The sequence below is a fragment of the Octodon degus genome, unplaced genomic scaffold (genome assembly GCF_000260255.1).
Source record: "Octodon degus isolate 3935 unplaced genomic scaffold, OctDeg1.0 scaffold00017, whole genome shotgun sequence".
In the NCBI taxonomy this organism is placed as follows: Eukaryota; Metazoa; Chordata; class Mammalia; order Rodentia; family Octodontidae; genus Octodon; species Octodon degus.
The window spans coordinates 626,623-641,473 of NW_004524593.1; the positions used below are offsets into that span (position 1 = coordinate 626,623).

A 14,851-nucleotide genomic window follows, 5' to 3' on the forward strand; every position below is an offset into this window, starting at 1 on the left:
TTCTGGTTTTAGAAATGTCCTTTCCTTCTGGGAATCTCTCCATTCTGCTGTTGTCTGGTGACTGGGCTGATGGTAGGCCAGAACTATCTTGGAGACCTTCCTCGAGCTTGTGCCTGCACCTTTGGGAACTGTGTCTCATCTGGGAATGGCCTGCTCCAGGAAAGACTGGATATGCCTGTTATCTGTCAGTGGTCAAGAGCCATCTATCTGTTTTCCCACATTCTATTTCATGCCAAGCCACTGAGAGAGCACAGGCGTAATTTGCCCACCACTCTCTGGAAAAGGTCTGCCTCTGAACAGAATTTTCAAGCTTTGGTTCAACAGGACCATGCAATTTACAGCTGCGCCATCAGCTGCAGTGGTCACCACCAGCTGTCACAAAGGCAGGCCCAACTTGGAAAAGGGCCTAGATGCTCCCCCAACTTACCTTGGATGGATTTATGAAGTCTTTCCTGAGGAATCTGCATGAATGAGGGACAGATGAGATTTCAGGACATAACTTTTCTCTGACAGTTTATTCTATATTTAGTTTTTGGAGTTACTCAGTAGACTCTGCAGATAAAAGAGAGCTTAAGAATTTCATAGGCATGAACAAGCAGGTGCTGGGAAGCTGCTCTGATCCTTACCTGAGAAGCAGACCAAACCTGCCTTTCCCACTTGCAAGGGGGTGACCTTGAGAAGGTTATTAGCCTTCTTAAAATACATATGCTGAATTGGTAAAATGAGGCCAGACTACCAACTTCAGAGGGTTTGATGAGGATAAATAAGGTCATGCTGCAGAGCACCTGCGCTCTTGCTAGGTCCCAGTGAAGGGTAGTTTCACTCCATATCTAGTTTGGCTTCCCCTACAGGGTTTCACCTGGCCCTTAAAGGCTGGGGTAGGTTACATTGTTTTCTTGTTAGTGTCCAATGTCCTGTTCCAGAAACTTTTGTGCACTTAGGAAGCTCCTTGTGCTATCCAGCCCAGGTCCATTGTGACCATTAGATTCATTCAAACCCAGATGTTAACCTCATCTTGCTTTTCTTGGAAGATTAGCCTCAGCATCACTTCTGCTTCCAAATCAGAGCACTCACACTGTGTTCCCCAACATCGTGCTCAAATGAAAGAAACAAACAACATCACTTTATTGATTAGTCAGTCATTATTTACTGAGTGATATCCTTGGGGCAGAAATTGTCAGATTGTGGGACATAACAATGACAAAGGTCTGTTCTTTGTCACCTAAAAGTGCACAAACTTATTAAAGATGATAAACCCTGAAAAGACACAGTTCACCGCCTAACGGACAGGGAGGGTCCTGCGAGAGGTGCTCAGAACTCCTTGCTCAGCTCGGCGTTGTGGGTCTAGGTTCTTGCGGGCTTTCCAGAACGTTTGAGACCTTGACTGAATCTTCAAATGAGGCAAATTCAGAAGGAAGGCCATAAAATCCATAAAGAAGTAATATTAAGAGCAAAGGCCAAAAAGTGAAAAGAATAGGATAATCCGAAGAGCTAAGATGAGATGGCATATAGGAGCACAACGTGTGAGGCAGGCTTGGAAAGAGAAAGGAGGGTGGGCTGACGCGTCTGGAGGCTTGAGCCTCCTTCTGTACCCAAGCGCTGCAACCTAGGCAGCACAGCTTGAGAAAGTCAGAGTCGGGTTTCGCTGTTCCCGAGTAACATTACTCGGGGAAGCTGTGAGACGGATGAGCGTGTTTTTCCAAGAGAAAACTTAGCCATCAGAATGGTCCAGAACTGCCAATGGCTTCCTAAAACCTATTACATAACCAAAGCAAAACTATAATTTTAAAACCAAAATAGAAAACAAAACCTCGTTTTCGTGTCCCATGACATGCCTCCTCCCTGGAACCATTCAGACCCGTGGCTGTCCTCCCTGACGCAATGCTATGCTAATGGAGCTCACGTGCTATGATGTTGCTGCTTCAAGTGCACCCATTACAAAATGCAAAATGAAATCATGCTCATTCTTGGAGGTCATTTTCTTCATCTCACATGTATCCGTAAGTCCCAGATTCCAAGGATTTGGGGATAATATATAACCCTGAATGAATTCCTTAATATTGCCAGATGAAGAGTGTGTGTGTGTGTGTGTGTGTGTGTGTGTGTGTGAGTATGAATGTGCTGTTATACCTTCAATCTCACTAGGTGACTGAGGGAAGAATGAAGTCAGACTTTTGTCCCCCAATAATGGTCCCCACCTAGGGCAGACTCCTCCTGCACAGATCTAGCTCTACCCATTGTCATTTTTCCCGCTAAGTGGGAAGATCTGAGAGCCTTCTTCAGAGCAAGGAGCATCCTGAGGTTTCTTTAGAGTCAAGAGTCAGGTAGAAATGGGAATCAGAGGCTGGCCAAATAGCTCAGCAGATTAAAGTGCCTACAAGCAGGTGCAGGGGCCAGGGATTCAGTCCCCAGGCCTGCCATGCCAGCTCCACCCCTGGGCACCCTGAGATGGCAATTGAGATTGGGTGTGGTGGCACACACCTGTAAGCTCAGCTCTTGGGAGGACGTAAACAGGTGGATCACTACAAGTCCAATCTAGTAGTGAGATCCTGAACACCCTGTAGACCCTTCCCTAAAAATACAGAAAGAGAGAGAGAGAGAGAGAGACAGAGACAGAGACAGAGACAGAGACAGAGAGAAAGAAAAAGAAACCCTTCAAATCCTGGCCAGGTCCTGCATAGAGGAAGTTTTCCCACCCCAGCCAACTCTGGCAAGCCCCTGCAGTTCAGCTGGCACTACCTTCTCCTCTTTGAGCACCGCTGGCATCCAGGCTCTTCTTCAGGATGCAGCAGCCCAGTTAGTGGTTCACTCTGTGGCCTTCACTCTGAAAAGGACTGCACTGTTGATAAGAGATCCAAAGTCACCAATCTGGTTTCCTGTCATCTCAGCAACCCAGGAGGAGGGGCCGGGGGAGAGAGGAACAAGGTTCTTAAATGGTGCTCCGTGCCCAGCATGCTAATGGACCAGTGCTGGGTTCTGCTTAATTGAAAGCATCTTTCCATTGTTTTCTCCCTCACATTAAGTTGGGAGGGGACACCAGACTGCCACTGCCTGGTGATATCCCACCCACGCTGGCTTTTATCCCACTGACTATTTTTGACTATGAACAGAAGCGTTTGAATGCCTTTGAAATGAAATGAATGAATAAATAAACAAATAATCTCTCATGGTTTCCTTAAGCTTTCCCTTGAAATGCTGATTGATTCTTTTATTCCTTTTAGCCCTTGTTATAAGAATAATAATAAAAAAAACTTGTCTATATCCCAAGGGTTAGCACCGTTAGCTAAGGGTGTGGATAGGAGTGCAGAGAATAAACAAGGGTCTGTTTTGTTCATTTGTTCATCCCCTCTTCTCCTCCCTCCTTCCTTCAGTTATTTCTGTTCCTGTCACACAGAAGCCAGAAAAGGAGAGCTTTTCCCTTGCCTTTTCCTGGTCAGGGTTCCTCCAGGCGCGGAGAGACCAGGGCTACCGTGATGGGTGTGCCACCCAGTCCTGAGGTGCGGATGGTGGAGGCCAGTTTCTTGTTTCAGTTAAACCACTTATATCTGATTGAAGGCAAGGGAAGCCCAGCTTCAAATATGACAAAAGGCAAGGCTCATCTTTTATGACTTGATGAAAAACCACTTCTAGTATCTGGTGAGGGGACACTATGGTCAGCTGTCCAGCGGTCTGGCTTTGTAAGAAACAGTAGGCCTCTCCACGTGCCTCTGACTCAGTCCTCTCATCCATACAATGGCAATCAGGTCTTCTCACTGAAGAAGATTTTGTGTAGGAGAAGAGCAACAAGGAGCTGGTGACAGATGGGGGAGGTGACGCTGTCCCAGCCTTCACCTTCTGGTGTTCTGTGTTCTGCAGGTTCACCTACACTCTTGGGGAGGGCATGTGGTTGCCCCTCAGCAAGAGCTTTGTGATTCCACCAGCTGAACTGGCCATCAACCCATCCGCAAAGTGTAAGACAGACATGACCGTCATGGAGGACGCTGTAGAGGTCCGGTGAGTCTGGCTTCAGGGTGCTGAGGCTGCAGAGCCCATGGAACAGAAGCGCAGCAAGCTGAAAGGAGACATGGGCAAGCTGCTTTTAAATTTTCCAAAACCAGAGTCATACTCTGCTCTTCATCTGGGTCAATATTGCACATCCTACAACTCCTTAGCTGGAAGAAGACATAAAATTAAGAGTTTGTAAGCACTTCTCACATACCCCAAGGACTGACAGGCAATAAAATGTTAATTTCCTGGCCCAAGTTTAGCCTCTTTCTTTGACCAGGCGTTACAGCCTTGGCTCGTTTCCCAGATATAAAAAATGCCTATTAATTTGTTCCTTCGAGGCTCAGAGTATGGTTGATCTTCAATTTTTATAAGACAGTGAGTCTTCATTCTGTTGTTGAGACAGGAACATGGAATGTGACAGCCACTTGTTGCCCTGGGTCTCCTTTGACTTTTCCCCATTCTCTGTGTCTCCCTGCAGAGAGGAGCTGATGACATCCTCCTCCTTTGACAGCCTGGAGGTCCTCCTGGATTCCTTTGGGCCAGTCCGGGACTGCAGCAAGGACAATGGGGGCTGCAGTAAGAACTTCCGCTGCATTTCAGACCGCAAGCTGGACTCCACTGGCTGTGTGGTAAGTCTGTTCTGCCACGCTAAGAGTTCCTGTCTGGGGTGGGGAGGGAAAGCACCATGTGAGGAGTGATGCAGGTATGTAAATGAAAATGTAATGCGGTCCCTGGTTATTCTCGCCACCTAGTTTAGGGATTTTTCCCTTGATATGCACAAGTAGATAATTACCAAGTATTCTAGAATTGCTATGGAGCCATTCACCTACTCTGTGTTCTCTAGCTATCCAAAAGAATCATGTAGAACGATTCCTTTCCATCCTTATAATAAAGTTGGTGAGGGGCCCGGAAGATAGCTCAGTGGTCTAAGTGCCTGCCTGGCAAGCACATTAACCCAGGTTCAATCCCTGGTACCGCATGCTGTGCCAGCCTCACCCTGGGCGCGTTGAGCATTGGTGGTACATGCCTGTAATCCCATAGAGGCTGAAACAGGAGGATCACTATGAGTCCAAGCAGCATAGCGAGACCCTGTACCAAATACATAAATAGAAAATAAAGTTGGTGAGAATAAATTCTTTAATAATATAATGTTAACTCTAAGTATAGTAGGAAGTCTTACCTAAAGTTAGAGTAACAGAAGAACTAAGCTATGCCAAGAATAGCAAAGTATAAACACATGTATGGTCATGCTGGGCTGTAGCATACATCTCGTCTAGGCCCAAGATAGGTTTGTGCTTTGCTTCCAGCTCAATGGGCTTTGGCTGCAGGTGAAACGTGTTGTAACATGATGGTCTCGTGACTTCCTAGCTTGAGTAGACTAAGCCATCTTCCACAGCGTGGATATGAGGTGCAGCAGCCAACAAAGTCATCCCATATTAGTTTCTTTTCATTGGCCACTCTTGTGTCTCTGAGCAGGGCTATCCATTGCCACTTTTCTCTTCTCAAGAGGGGAAACAATACAATCCTCAAGAAAGGAGAGGGGATGAACATTGAAGGATGGGGGGGGGCAAACACAATGAGAACAGAGGACAGTGAGAAATCATTCACAGGGCCAGGGAGTCCTGCAGTGGAGGGGGTAAGGGCCAGGAGCTATGGGCTTCTGGGAGGATGTAGAGCCCACGTCACTTCCCAGTCTGACAACTGTGCTGTGCCAGGGACCCCAGAGCAGGGCACATGGCGAGGAGGCTTCCATCTGTGAGCCCCTGCACTGTTTGGGGAGCTGCTCTGTGTCAAAGGTGGATATGTACCTGGGGACAGGGTGGACTCTCCAGGCCCTTGGGTCTCCTCAGATTGTTAGTGATTAAGTGCCAACTAGACAGGAGCTAGAGTCACTTCAGAAGACAGAGAAACACATAAAGAAAAGAAGGCAAGAAAGAACTGAGGGGCAAATGGGAGAAGCTGAAAGGTGCCTTGTAGCAGCCAAAGAAGAGCAGCTAGGAACTATCTGAAAAACCCAGAAGAAAATTATTTGTGAGGTCACATCTTCCACCAGCAGCCGGCAGGTAAGCTGATGCACGGTGGTGCCCCCTCCTGTGCTGGTCCAACCTCAGGTGTTGTAAGCAATGAGCTCCCCAACTGGGTCCCTCAAGGATCAATTTCATTCTTTCATTTAATAGAGCTCCCAGCTGAGGTGCATTTTTCCCTCTTTTGTAAGCTTAAGCCTGCATTTCTTCATCCAGATGTCAACATTTCATTCCTTATTGCTATTCTCAGGTTGTTCTAAACATTGAATGTGTTCAAGCATAGTCCCTGCCCCAAGCCCCCGCCATATGCACACATTCACAGGCACTGGAATGGGCTCTCCCTCTTCTCCCTGCTGCTTCCTGAGCCACTCAGGGTTTGCCTGTCGAGCCTCTTCTTGATCATGCTAACCGTTTTTTCTTGGCACAGAGCTGTGCTGATGGATTCCTGTACTTTTAACATTGTGATCTCTGAGATGGAGCTTGCAGAAATAGTTCTGATGAATATGCATTTGCAGGGAGGCTGCTGTATTTTAGAATCAGAGCCACTGCAGAAAACCACCCAGTTATGCCAGGACTTGGTATTAGCATAATACTTTGAAGTCACTTGTCCACGTGGCTCCCAGAGGGAGGAGCAGTGCAGGCTGATTGGCAGACGAACTCAGTTTACTATTTCTCATTGGCTATGAAGCATGTGATCCCTGGGGCAGGGGACAGATGTGCTTTCAGCTGATGTATCACATCATGATGCTTGTGTCTACACCAAGAAGATTAAGGGTCTGACTTTGAATCTGACCCATGGATATCACTGGTACTGTCCCAAAGCCCTGGTGTGATAGCAGCGTCCCCTGTCATCTTTGGGTGGGCCAGGAATAAAAGTATCAGAATATACCAGCTCCATGCTGAGGAAAATTTCCTGCTATCCTCCTCTCCAAGTAAGCCTTACATTCAGTCTCAGAAAGGCATATTTTTATTAAAGGAGAGAGAGATGAGAAACACAGAAGATGCTGGCCCTTCAGGAGCATGGGAAAGGGGCAGAGACTCAGGAGGAGGTCAAGCACGCATCTGTATATTTTCCTGGTTTAATTCAAACCAGACAGGTGGAATTCATGTTGTGTCCACATGGGCTGCTCAACCTCCATTCTTTCTAGGAATGCAAGGCAAGCTTTTCAGTTATGCATGGACTCCCACAGGGTTAATTGCTATCCACTTAATTGCCCTGTTGTTTATATAGTCTCTGAGGACAGGCAACAAATAGCCATGAAAGGCACAGGCTTGTACAAACCTCAGATGGCTGAAGCTTCAGCAGGGTTCCCAGAACACAGGCTAGCTGGCCACCATGAATGGCCAGAGGGTTCTCACTGTCCTATGTGCAGAGTGGGGCATTGGGTGACCTGCCAAGCCTGGAGTGGCCGGTCAAGGTCCTTCCGGGTGCTGCTGTACTAGTATGGTGCTACTTGGACAAGTTACATAGATTTTAATGACTTAAAGCTACCTAAATTTATTATCTTACAACTCTAAGTGAAAATCCAACTTGAGTCTCATTGGACTAGGTAATGTTTTGCCCAGTGTATTTCCTTCTGGATGCTTGGAAAGAGAATCCAGTCCCTGTCTTTTCCAGCTCCTACAGTCAATCTGTGCACATCTTGTGATGGCTTCTTCTACCTTTAAAGCCAGCCACGCTGCATTTTTCTGATATTCTTCTGTAGCTTACCTGCCTTCTGCCTCTGTCTTCCACTTTTAAGGACTCTTATGATTCCATCAGCTCCACCCAGACACTCCATGATAATCCTCTTATTTCAAGATCCTTAACTTAATCACATCTGCAAAGGCCCTTTTGCCATAGAGGGTGAAAAATGTCACAGACTCCTGCCCTTGTGACACAAGCAGATGTGGGAGCTCTTCTGGAGGAGGAGGCACCCACTGGTGCAATGCCCTATCCCCAGCTTTAACCAGGGTATCCTCACCATTATCAGGTCTTCTGTTTAGGTTCAATGTCAAATTGGGCTTGAAACAAAACCAAAGGCAATAGTTCATCTTCATATTTACCCTAAAAAGGGCCATAAAAACCCTATGCTTGGTGGGACGGTACTTAGATGAGCAGGCTTGGCAGCCCGGGGAGAGGTCAGCTGCTGTGCTTTCTTGTCTGTGGACTACGTGACTGCCCCTGCCAGGGCATTATGCTCTAAAGGGCTTTGAATTACCCAGCGACCCTGCTGCCCTTCCTTCCACATGCTGTCTACAATGGTTTCCCACGAAATGTGTCTCTTCACCTCTTCTGGAGCACGGAAGCACAGGGACCATTACAGATGACCATCTCTCTTTCTCTCTGTAGGACAGTAAGCCAAAGAGTATGCCTCAGAGGCTTCCAGAGAAATGAGGGCAGGAAGCTATCGCGGTCTGACATATAAATTTAACTCCATCAAACTTTAGCTTGTTACCTCTGGGAGAAGTCCTGCCTGGCTTGGGCCAGCATGTCAGAGCCTATCAAAAAGTTGTGGAAATCATTATTTGTGAAAGGAGTAAGATTGTCGTCTAGTAGAAAAGGACCTATTTTTGAGTAGAAGTTATAGCTGCATGTTCTCTGAGCCATCCAGGTAAGGTGAGGCAGGCACAGTTTCAAGAATTTGTCCCTCTGTTCATGTGTCCATTACTTATCGTTGTCTACTGATAGGGCATCCACTTCTAATTTGAAATTGAGCAGTGAGTGTGTGTGTGTGTGTGTGTGTGTGTGTGCACGTGTCCCAGACTCAGAGACTGCACTAAGCTCCTAAGCAATTAATCAACCAAAAATCATCAGTAGAAAAAGAATAAAAAGATAGCAGAGAAAAGGAATTGAATGGAGGAAATCATTTTAATCTCATTAGCAAATTATGCCTTCGACCAGTAATAAGTCAAGAAGCCATGAGCATCTCATGAAAGATGATTAACCTTGTGTATTTAGGGGTCAGTGAAATGAGCTCATTTATTAGCCCTTCTTGATGGGGGAGGGCTGCTGCCAAAATACAGAAGTATTTTTTCCCCTAAGTTTGTAGTTCATAAAGTCTCTGGGACAGCTGAGTGTCACCTATGCAAAGAGTGCCTAATAGGTGTCCTTGGGTCTGTCTCTGAAGCAAACAGTTCACTTTCAAGGAACAAGTGGAAAGATCATCAGTAGCCTGAGGGCCCAGTGTCTGGAAAACTCAAGATTGAAAGCTCTACCTAGAGGCAGGATTTCCCCTGAGCAAATGAGCTCTGGTTATGGGTACTTCTAGGGAAGGACATGGTTTAGAGATTAGAGGTTCTTTGCATGTAGATCTAAATCTTTGAGGAAACTAGAGTTTGAATGTAATAGCTGAAGGAAGATTAATCACAAAGCAAAACTGATTTATGTCATGAAAAGCTTGATTAGCTCCTTGGGAAATCAGCATTCTGGTTCCCAAGTGTTAAGAAGAAATCCTTTTGTTTTGTTCTTTCTTTGTGTTTTTTTTTTTTTTATTTCACCCCCCACCACCACCTTTGGAATTATTTCTAGAATGTTATCCTTTGAATTGAAGCTTAAATCAGTTTCAATGCAGTAAAGATAACAGTGCCTTTTCAGTGATGTTGAATCTGATCTTGCCTTCAAGATCATCGCTCTGGACAACTGGCAGTGATTTTCCCCAAAATATGTCCATAATATGGTGATCTGTGTGTGAGCCTGTGTGTGTGTGTGTGTGTGTGTGTGTGTGTATGTGTGTGTGTGTGTGTGTGTGTGTGAAAGGAGGGACAGCGAGACAGACAAAGAACCAAATCCTTGACTGACCCAAGCGTATGCTCCAAGACTTGCTTAAAGCAGCCGAACAATGAATCTACAGGATAGCACTAGCTTGGTGACACATTGGCTTTACTTCTTAGACTTTTCAACACAGCTATGTTTTGTCATAGTTGGGAAGACAAGGTGGTAGAATGGAAGGAACACACTTGAGCTTAGAGACCAGACAGATCGACACTCAACTGGAGACCAGACAGATCGAAACTCAAAGTCTGATTCTGCCATTTTCCACCACTGTGACCTTAAACAAGAACTTAGTTTGGGTCCAAATTTGTTCATCTGATAATGAGTAAGAGTGTGCCTGTGTTATCGGGATTGAAGATGACATATGTAAATAATAAATGTCTTGCACAAGGAACTATTTAATTCCTGATTGCTGTGATTATTTTTAGCTTTGCTTACAAGGAAAGAACTCCAACACGGAAAGGCAACTAACACTCTCGTCTCTCCAAATTTCCCAAGAGAATGCAGATATCAGGTGGCCCAATTTGGGATAGCAGTGGTCATCGGGTGCTAGGGCCAGGAAAGATGTGGATATGCCAGGTTCTGAAATTGTGGAACAAACCCTGCTCATGTTTCATCCAGTGCCGTCTTTGTCAAAATTCACGCTTGATGAAGCATTCTGAAAAAAGCAGGTGTTTGGGAGCACGGAGAGGCCTGGCTGGTGGCAGAGAGCTTGCTGGGGCCAGCAGGAATAGCAGCAGGGCTGGGTTCATCCCGCTTGATGGCTTCTAGCAAACTGTATTGAAGAGAAACTAGAGGATGAGGGATGGAGGTGGGGTGGGGAGAAATTCCAGTGCAGCCCATTTAACTCCAATCAGACTTCCTGTTTCCATACCAAGTCCAAGATGCTGATGCCAGCTGTCTTCTGGTGACATGTCTGGCCTAATGGCTGGGTGGCCAAGGAATTTGATGAGCGAGGGGGCTAGCAAAACCAGGGTGCAACCCTCAGCTAACTCATTTGCTTGTTTACTGTTTGTACAACGTCTGGGCTTACACAGCAGGGACAACTTCTTCAAATGCTGTCACCTTCTAGCACTCTGGCCTGCCCTCCTGGGGAGAAAAGGCGTGGACCAGGCTGGGGGACCTGGCAGGCCCACAGGGAGCCATGTGTTTGGGAAAGTGCAGAATTAATGTCAGCAAATAGTGCATCTCCAGCTGTAATCTCTGAATTGCCAGGAGAAGGGAGGAGAGGTGGTTTTTCAGAGGGATATGTGCAGCAGCTCTGGGCTACAAGGCCACGGTGCTGGGTAGCAGAGAGTGAGCAAGCCAGGGAGTGGGGGCAGAGGAAAGATGTTTAACATGGGTCCACTGAGTTTTGAAAGGTTTGTTTGGGTTTGGATTTGGCAGTGTCTTTGCCAACTGACAGTCCGTGTACAGCTCTGTCCTCAAAGCCCAACGTTCGGAGTCCAATCTAGAAAGACTTCCAGCTTTGTCTTTCTTCCCCTGCATTTAGCTGCATTTAGCTGCTTGAGCCTGACAGGTTACTTGACCCCGCCCAGCCTGTTGGAAAGGGCGGACTCTAATACAAACATGTAACATCTGTTGCATGGGGAGAAGTGAGAGGGGAAAGCCACTGGCTTTTAAAGGGAGTCCAGGGCAGTGGAGAAAAGTTCCCAAATTAGCCAGCAGTCTTAACTGTTATCTTTAAATAGGGAGAGTACAGGATGTGGTGAGATAAAACGCCTGGAGCACTTAGCACAGTGGCCAGAACCTCAGAAGTATCAGGGTTGGAGACTTGTAGAACAATTGCCTCAGGATTCCACAGTCAGCCTGCCAGGGTGGAGTGCCAGGAGCAGCTGTGTGGCTTTAGGAAGGGTCAGTGCTCTGCTCCTCAGGGTCTGCACGCATCAAACAGGGAAGCTCGCATTACTTACCCAAAGGGTGCTTCGGGGCTGAGCAATTAGACCACGCTCTGGTGCGGAGCAGGTGCTGCAAAGTGCTGCTGAGGCTCACCCACTTCAAGAAGCTCCCCCAAAGTCTGACATCTCTTCCTTGATTTCCTCCTTTGCTGTCATTTTCGGGCAGCTTTTTTGTTTTTGTTTTTTTAAGGGTTTGAGACAAAGTCTCACTATGCAGTTCAAACTGACCTCAAGTCACTATGTAGCCAAGGTTGGCCTCACACTCACAGGGGTCCTCCTGTCTCAGCCTCCCGAGGACTGCGATTACAGGGGTGCGCCACCGCGCCCATCTTTGGGGGTGTTATTGAGAAGAAAGTGTGCAGAGGGGCTAAATATCTCCCATGAAGGGGGTGTGGCCTAGACCCAAGCTCAGCATGGGTTCTCAGAAGTGCTCTTGTCTGCGTGTCTTTCAAAGGCGTCCCCTGGAGGCAGGACTCTGAGGAGTGCAGCTGCCGTCTAAGGGCAGCGAAACTCCCTCTGACAGCACAGGGGGAGGCTCCGCCCTCCTTCAGGGTGGGAGCCCCAGCTCAGCCCATTTCCTCCAGGGCTGATGACTGGCACTAACTTCTACCAAGTGTTTCAGACTCTGGAAATGTCCTTTTAACGTCAAGTCCAAGTAGCAGCGTCCTCTTCTCTAACCCAGACGCATCTGCGCTAGTGGTCCTGACGCCGACCCACCCCTTCCACCCCGCCCGGCGGGGCTCAGCTGGCAGCCGGCACCTGGGGCTATAGAGCTGGCTCCCGGCCCGTTTGGAGGCAGCAGCCGTAATGCAAATGTGTGTTATCTGTGCCCACAGAGAGGAAGCCATTTGCCAAGAAAGGTCACTCGCTTTTAAAGGGAGTCCAGGGCAGAGGGTAATTGGTGGATTTCTTGCCAGTGTTAATAGTTTTTAGGCAGAATGCTAAAAATAAGTGTCGGGGTCGTTCGCCGGGTCTCAGAGAACCCAGGCCCCCGATTCACCCACCCGCGTGGATGCTTTCTGGTCGCGCCAGTGCCCGTCCGGACTCAGCCCCATGAAGGACAGCTCGGGGTGCTACGACCGCCACATCGGGGTGGACTGCTCCGACGGCTTCAACGGCGGCTGCGAGCAGCTGTGTCTCCAGCAGATGGCGCCCTTCCCGGACGACCCCGCCCTGTACAACATCCTCATGTTCTGCGGGTGAGTGGGGGTCGCGGGGCGGAGAGGGGCCTGCAGCACCCGGAGAGGAGTTCCTTTAAAGCCCGGCTGGGAAGGAGTTCGAGGAGGAATCTGGTCCAACCCTATGAAGGTGGAAGCCCGACTTCAGGGATTTACCTGCCAGGGAAAATGAATCACCCGGTTTGCTGCAACCTCTGCCTAATTTAAACCAGAAGGTTCCTGGCTGTGAGTTGTGAGGCTGTGTTAATTAGCTGTTTGTGACGAACAGCAGTCCGTGGTTGAAAATCGGAGAAAGCTTATGTGAAACTAATCAGTTATCAAAGAAAGGAGAAATGTCTTTGGAGTTCTGGAAGCTTCTCTAAATTCGACCTCCAAAGTCCCAGAGGTAGGTGCAGCTGATTCTCCTGGAGCCCCAGGCCTGCAGGGTCCCTCAGAGGTACACTCCTCTGTTCTCAGGGTCACTCTGAGAGGGAGCAGGCCAGGCGAGGCCCGCTCAGGGTGAGTTAGGCAGGTAACTCCCGCAAGACTGGAGCATTGGTAAGCGGAAGGTGAGGGTCGGCGGAATTCAGGCCCGCTCTGATCTTTTAAAAATTCCGTGACTTTCTCAAAATATAAATTTATATCACTGAGTAGAATTATATTTAAAACATTCTTATGCTCTATTTATAATAAAGACTTTGCCCATTGTGCTGTACCCACACTTTGCTCCCTCCTATGGGTTCTGCTGCCCCCTTCTTCGGCTCCTCCCTTCTCCCACAGGTCAGGCTGGTCTGCCCTCGCTTGGTGCCACCAGTGCTCCCAGCCGCTGGGCTGCCCGGAGGAAGAACGTCTGGCTCTCGCCCTCAAGGATCCCGCCATCCAGCAGACTTGCCCGAAAATCAATGTTTACGGCCATAAAACTGTGCTAGATGGTTGCTGAAAACCACTGCCTCCTGAATAATCATGAAAGGGTTTTCAGTGGAGTTGTAATGTTATTTTATTGTATTTTAAAATTTTATTTCTTTGCAATTGAGCAATTTTCATATTCAGTTTCTTGTAAGATCCCATTCCACAAATAGAGACTTGCTCTAAATTTTAATGTTCTCTATAATGTTATCATTAGGGTTGGCCCGCCTCAATTAATAGAAGTAAATTCACCCAAAGTCATATCCGTTAAAAAAAAAAAAAAAACCTACCTATCTATCTACCTATTTGTGCAGAGAACTTAGTTAGGTGGGAGATATAGGAGATTCACCAAGATGTCAGACTTGTCTCCCTGCTCAAAGGAGTTTACAGTGGGATGTATGCCTGGGAGAGAGCGGGCAATGAGGTGATGCAGAAGGGGAAGCCGTCAGGATGTTTAAGAGAAGGCATCAGCCAGCTCCTAAATCCTTCCCAGAAACACTATTTATGGCTCCAGGTAGGGAGCACACCACTCACTACATTGTCCTAGACCTGTGCAGGTGCCGGGTGTCCTCTGTGGGTTTTGTGTCACATGTGTTCCCTTGACTGAGCCAGTAGGTCCCTAACTGGACTTCCTTTAGATCTAAGGCACTGTACAGAGCCTGTCAGAGAGAGAAGTCCTTGACTTGAAGTCCTTACACAGAGACCAGTCACACACACTTCTCATTAAAAAGCTCTACTCACACCTGTTTACACAAATATATAAATGAGAAATGGGCAAAACTAGCAGTTGTACTAACAGGGGCCTCGTTTGCATCACTGCTATTAATAACTACATTTAATGAGTGTTAGCTATATATGATATATGTACATGTAATTTAACCATATGTGACACTGCCTCAGTTCTTTACCGTAAGGGTGTTAATTCAAACAATCCAGCAAAACAGTTACTTTCTCCCCTTTTTACAGTTTTGGAAAGTAAAGCTCAGAGAGGTTGATTAACCTACCCAAGATCACTCAGGAAATAAGCATATCATTGCTATGCCAACATTTCTCCTCACTGCATAAAACTATAATCATTTGTTTCCCTATATGGAAGGAAAGCCTGTATTGTATTATGACAATGAC

The 14,851-nt window shown here is 47.2% G+C and overlaps 1 protein-coding gene across 2 annotated transcripts in view; it reads left to right on the top strand.

Annotated features, from left to right (window-relative positions):
• The window catches only part of Astn1 (astrotactin 1), a 310,603-nt gene that overhangs the window by 208,379 nt on the left and 87,373 nt on the right, over positions 1 to 14,851 (top strand). For both annotated transcript variants that reach the window (XM_004626776.2, XM_023710344.1), the window contains exons 10-12: positions 3,856 to 3,993; positions 4,466 to 4,616; positions 12,696 to 12,862. In XM_004626776.2, coding sequence (XP_004626833.1) covers positions 3,856 to 3,993; positions 4,466 to 4,616; positions 12,696 to 12,862 — 456 coding nt within the window. The remainder of the gene's footprint in view (positions 1 to 3,855; positions 3,994 to 4,465; positions 4,617 to 12,695; positions 12,863 to 14,851) is intronic.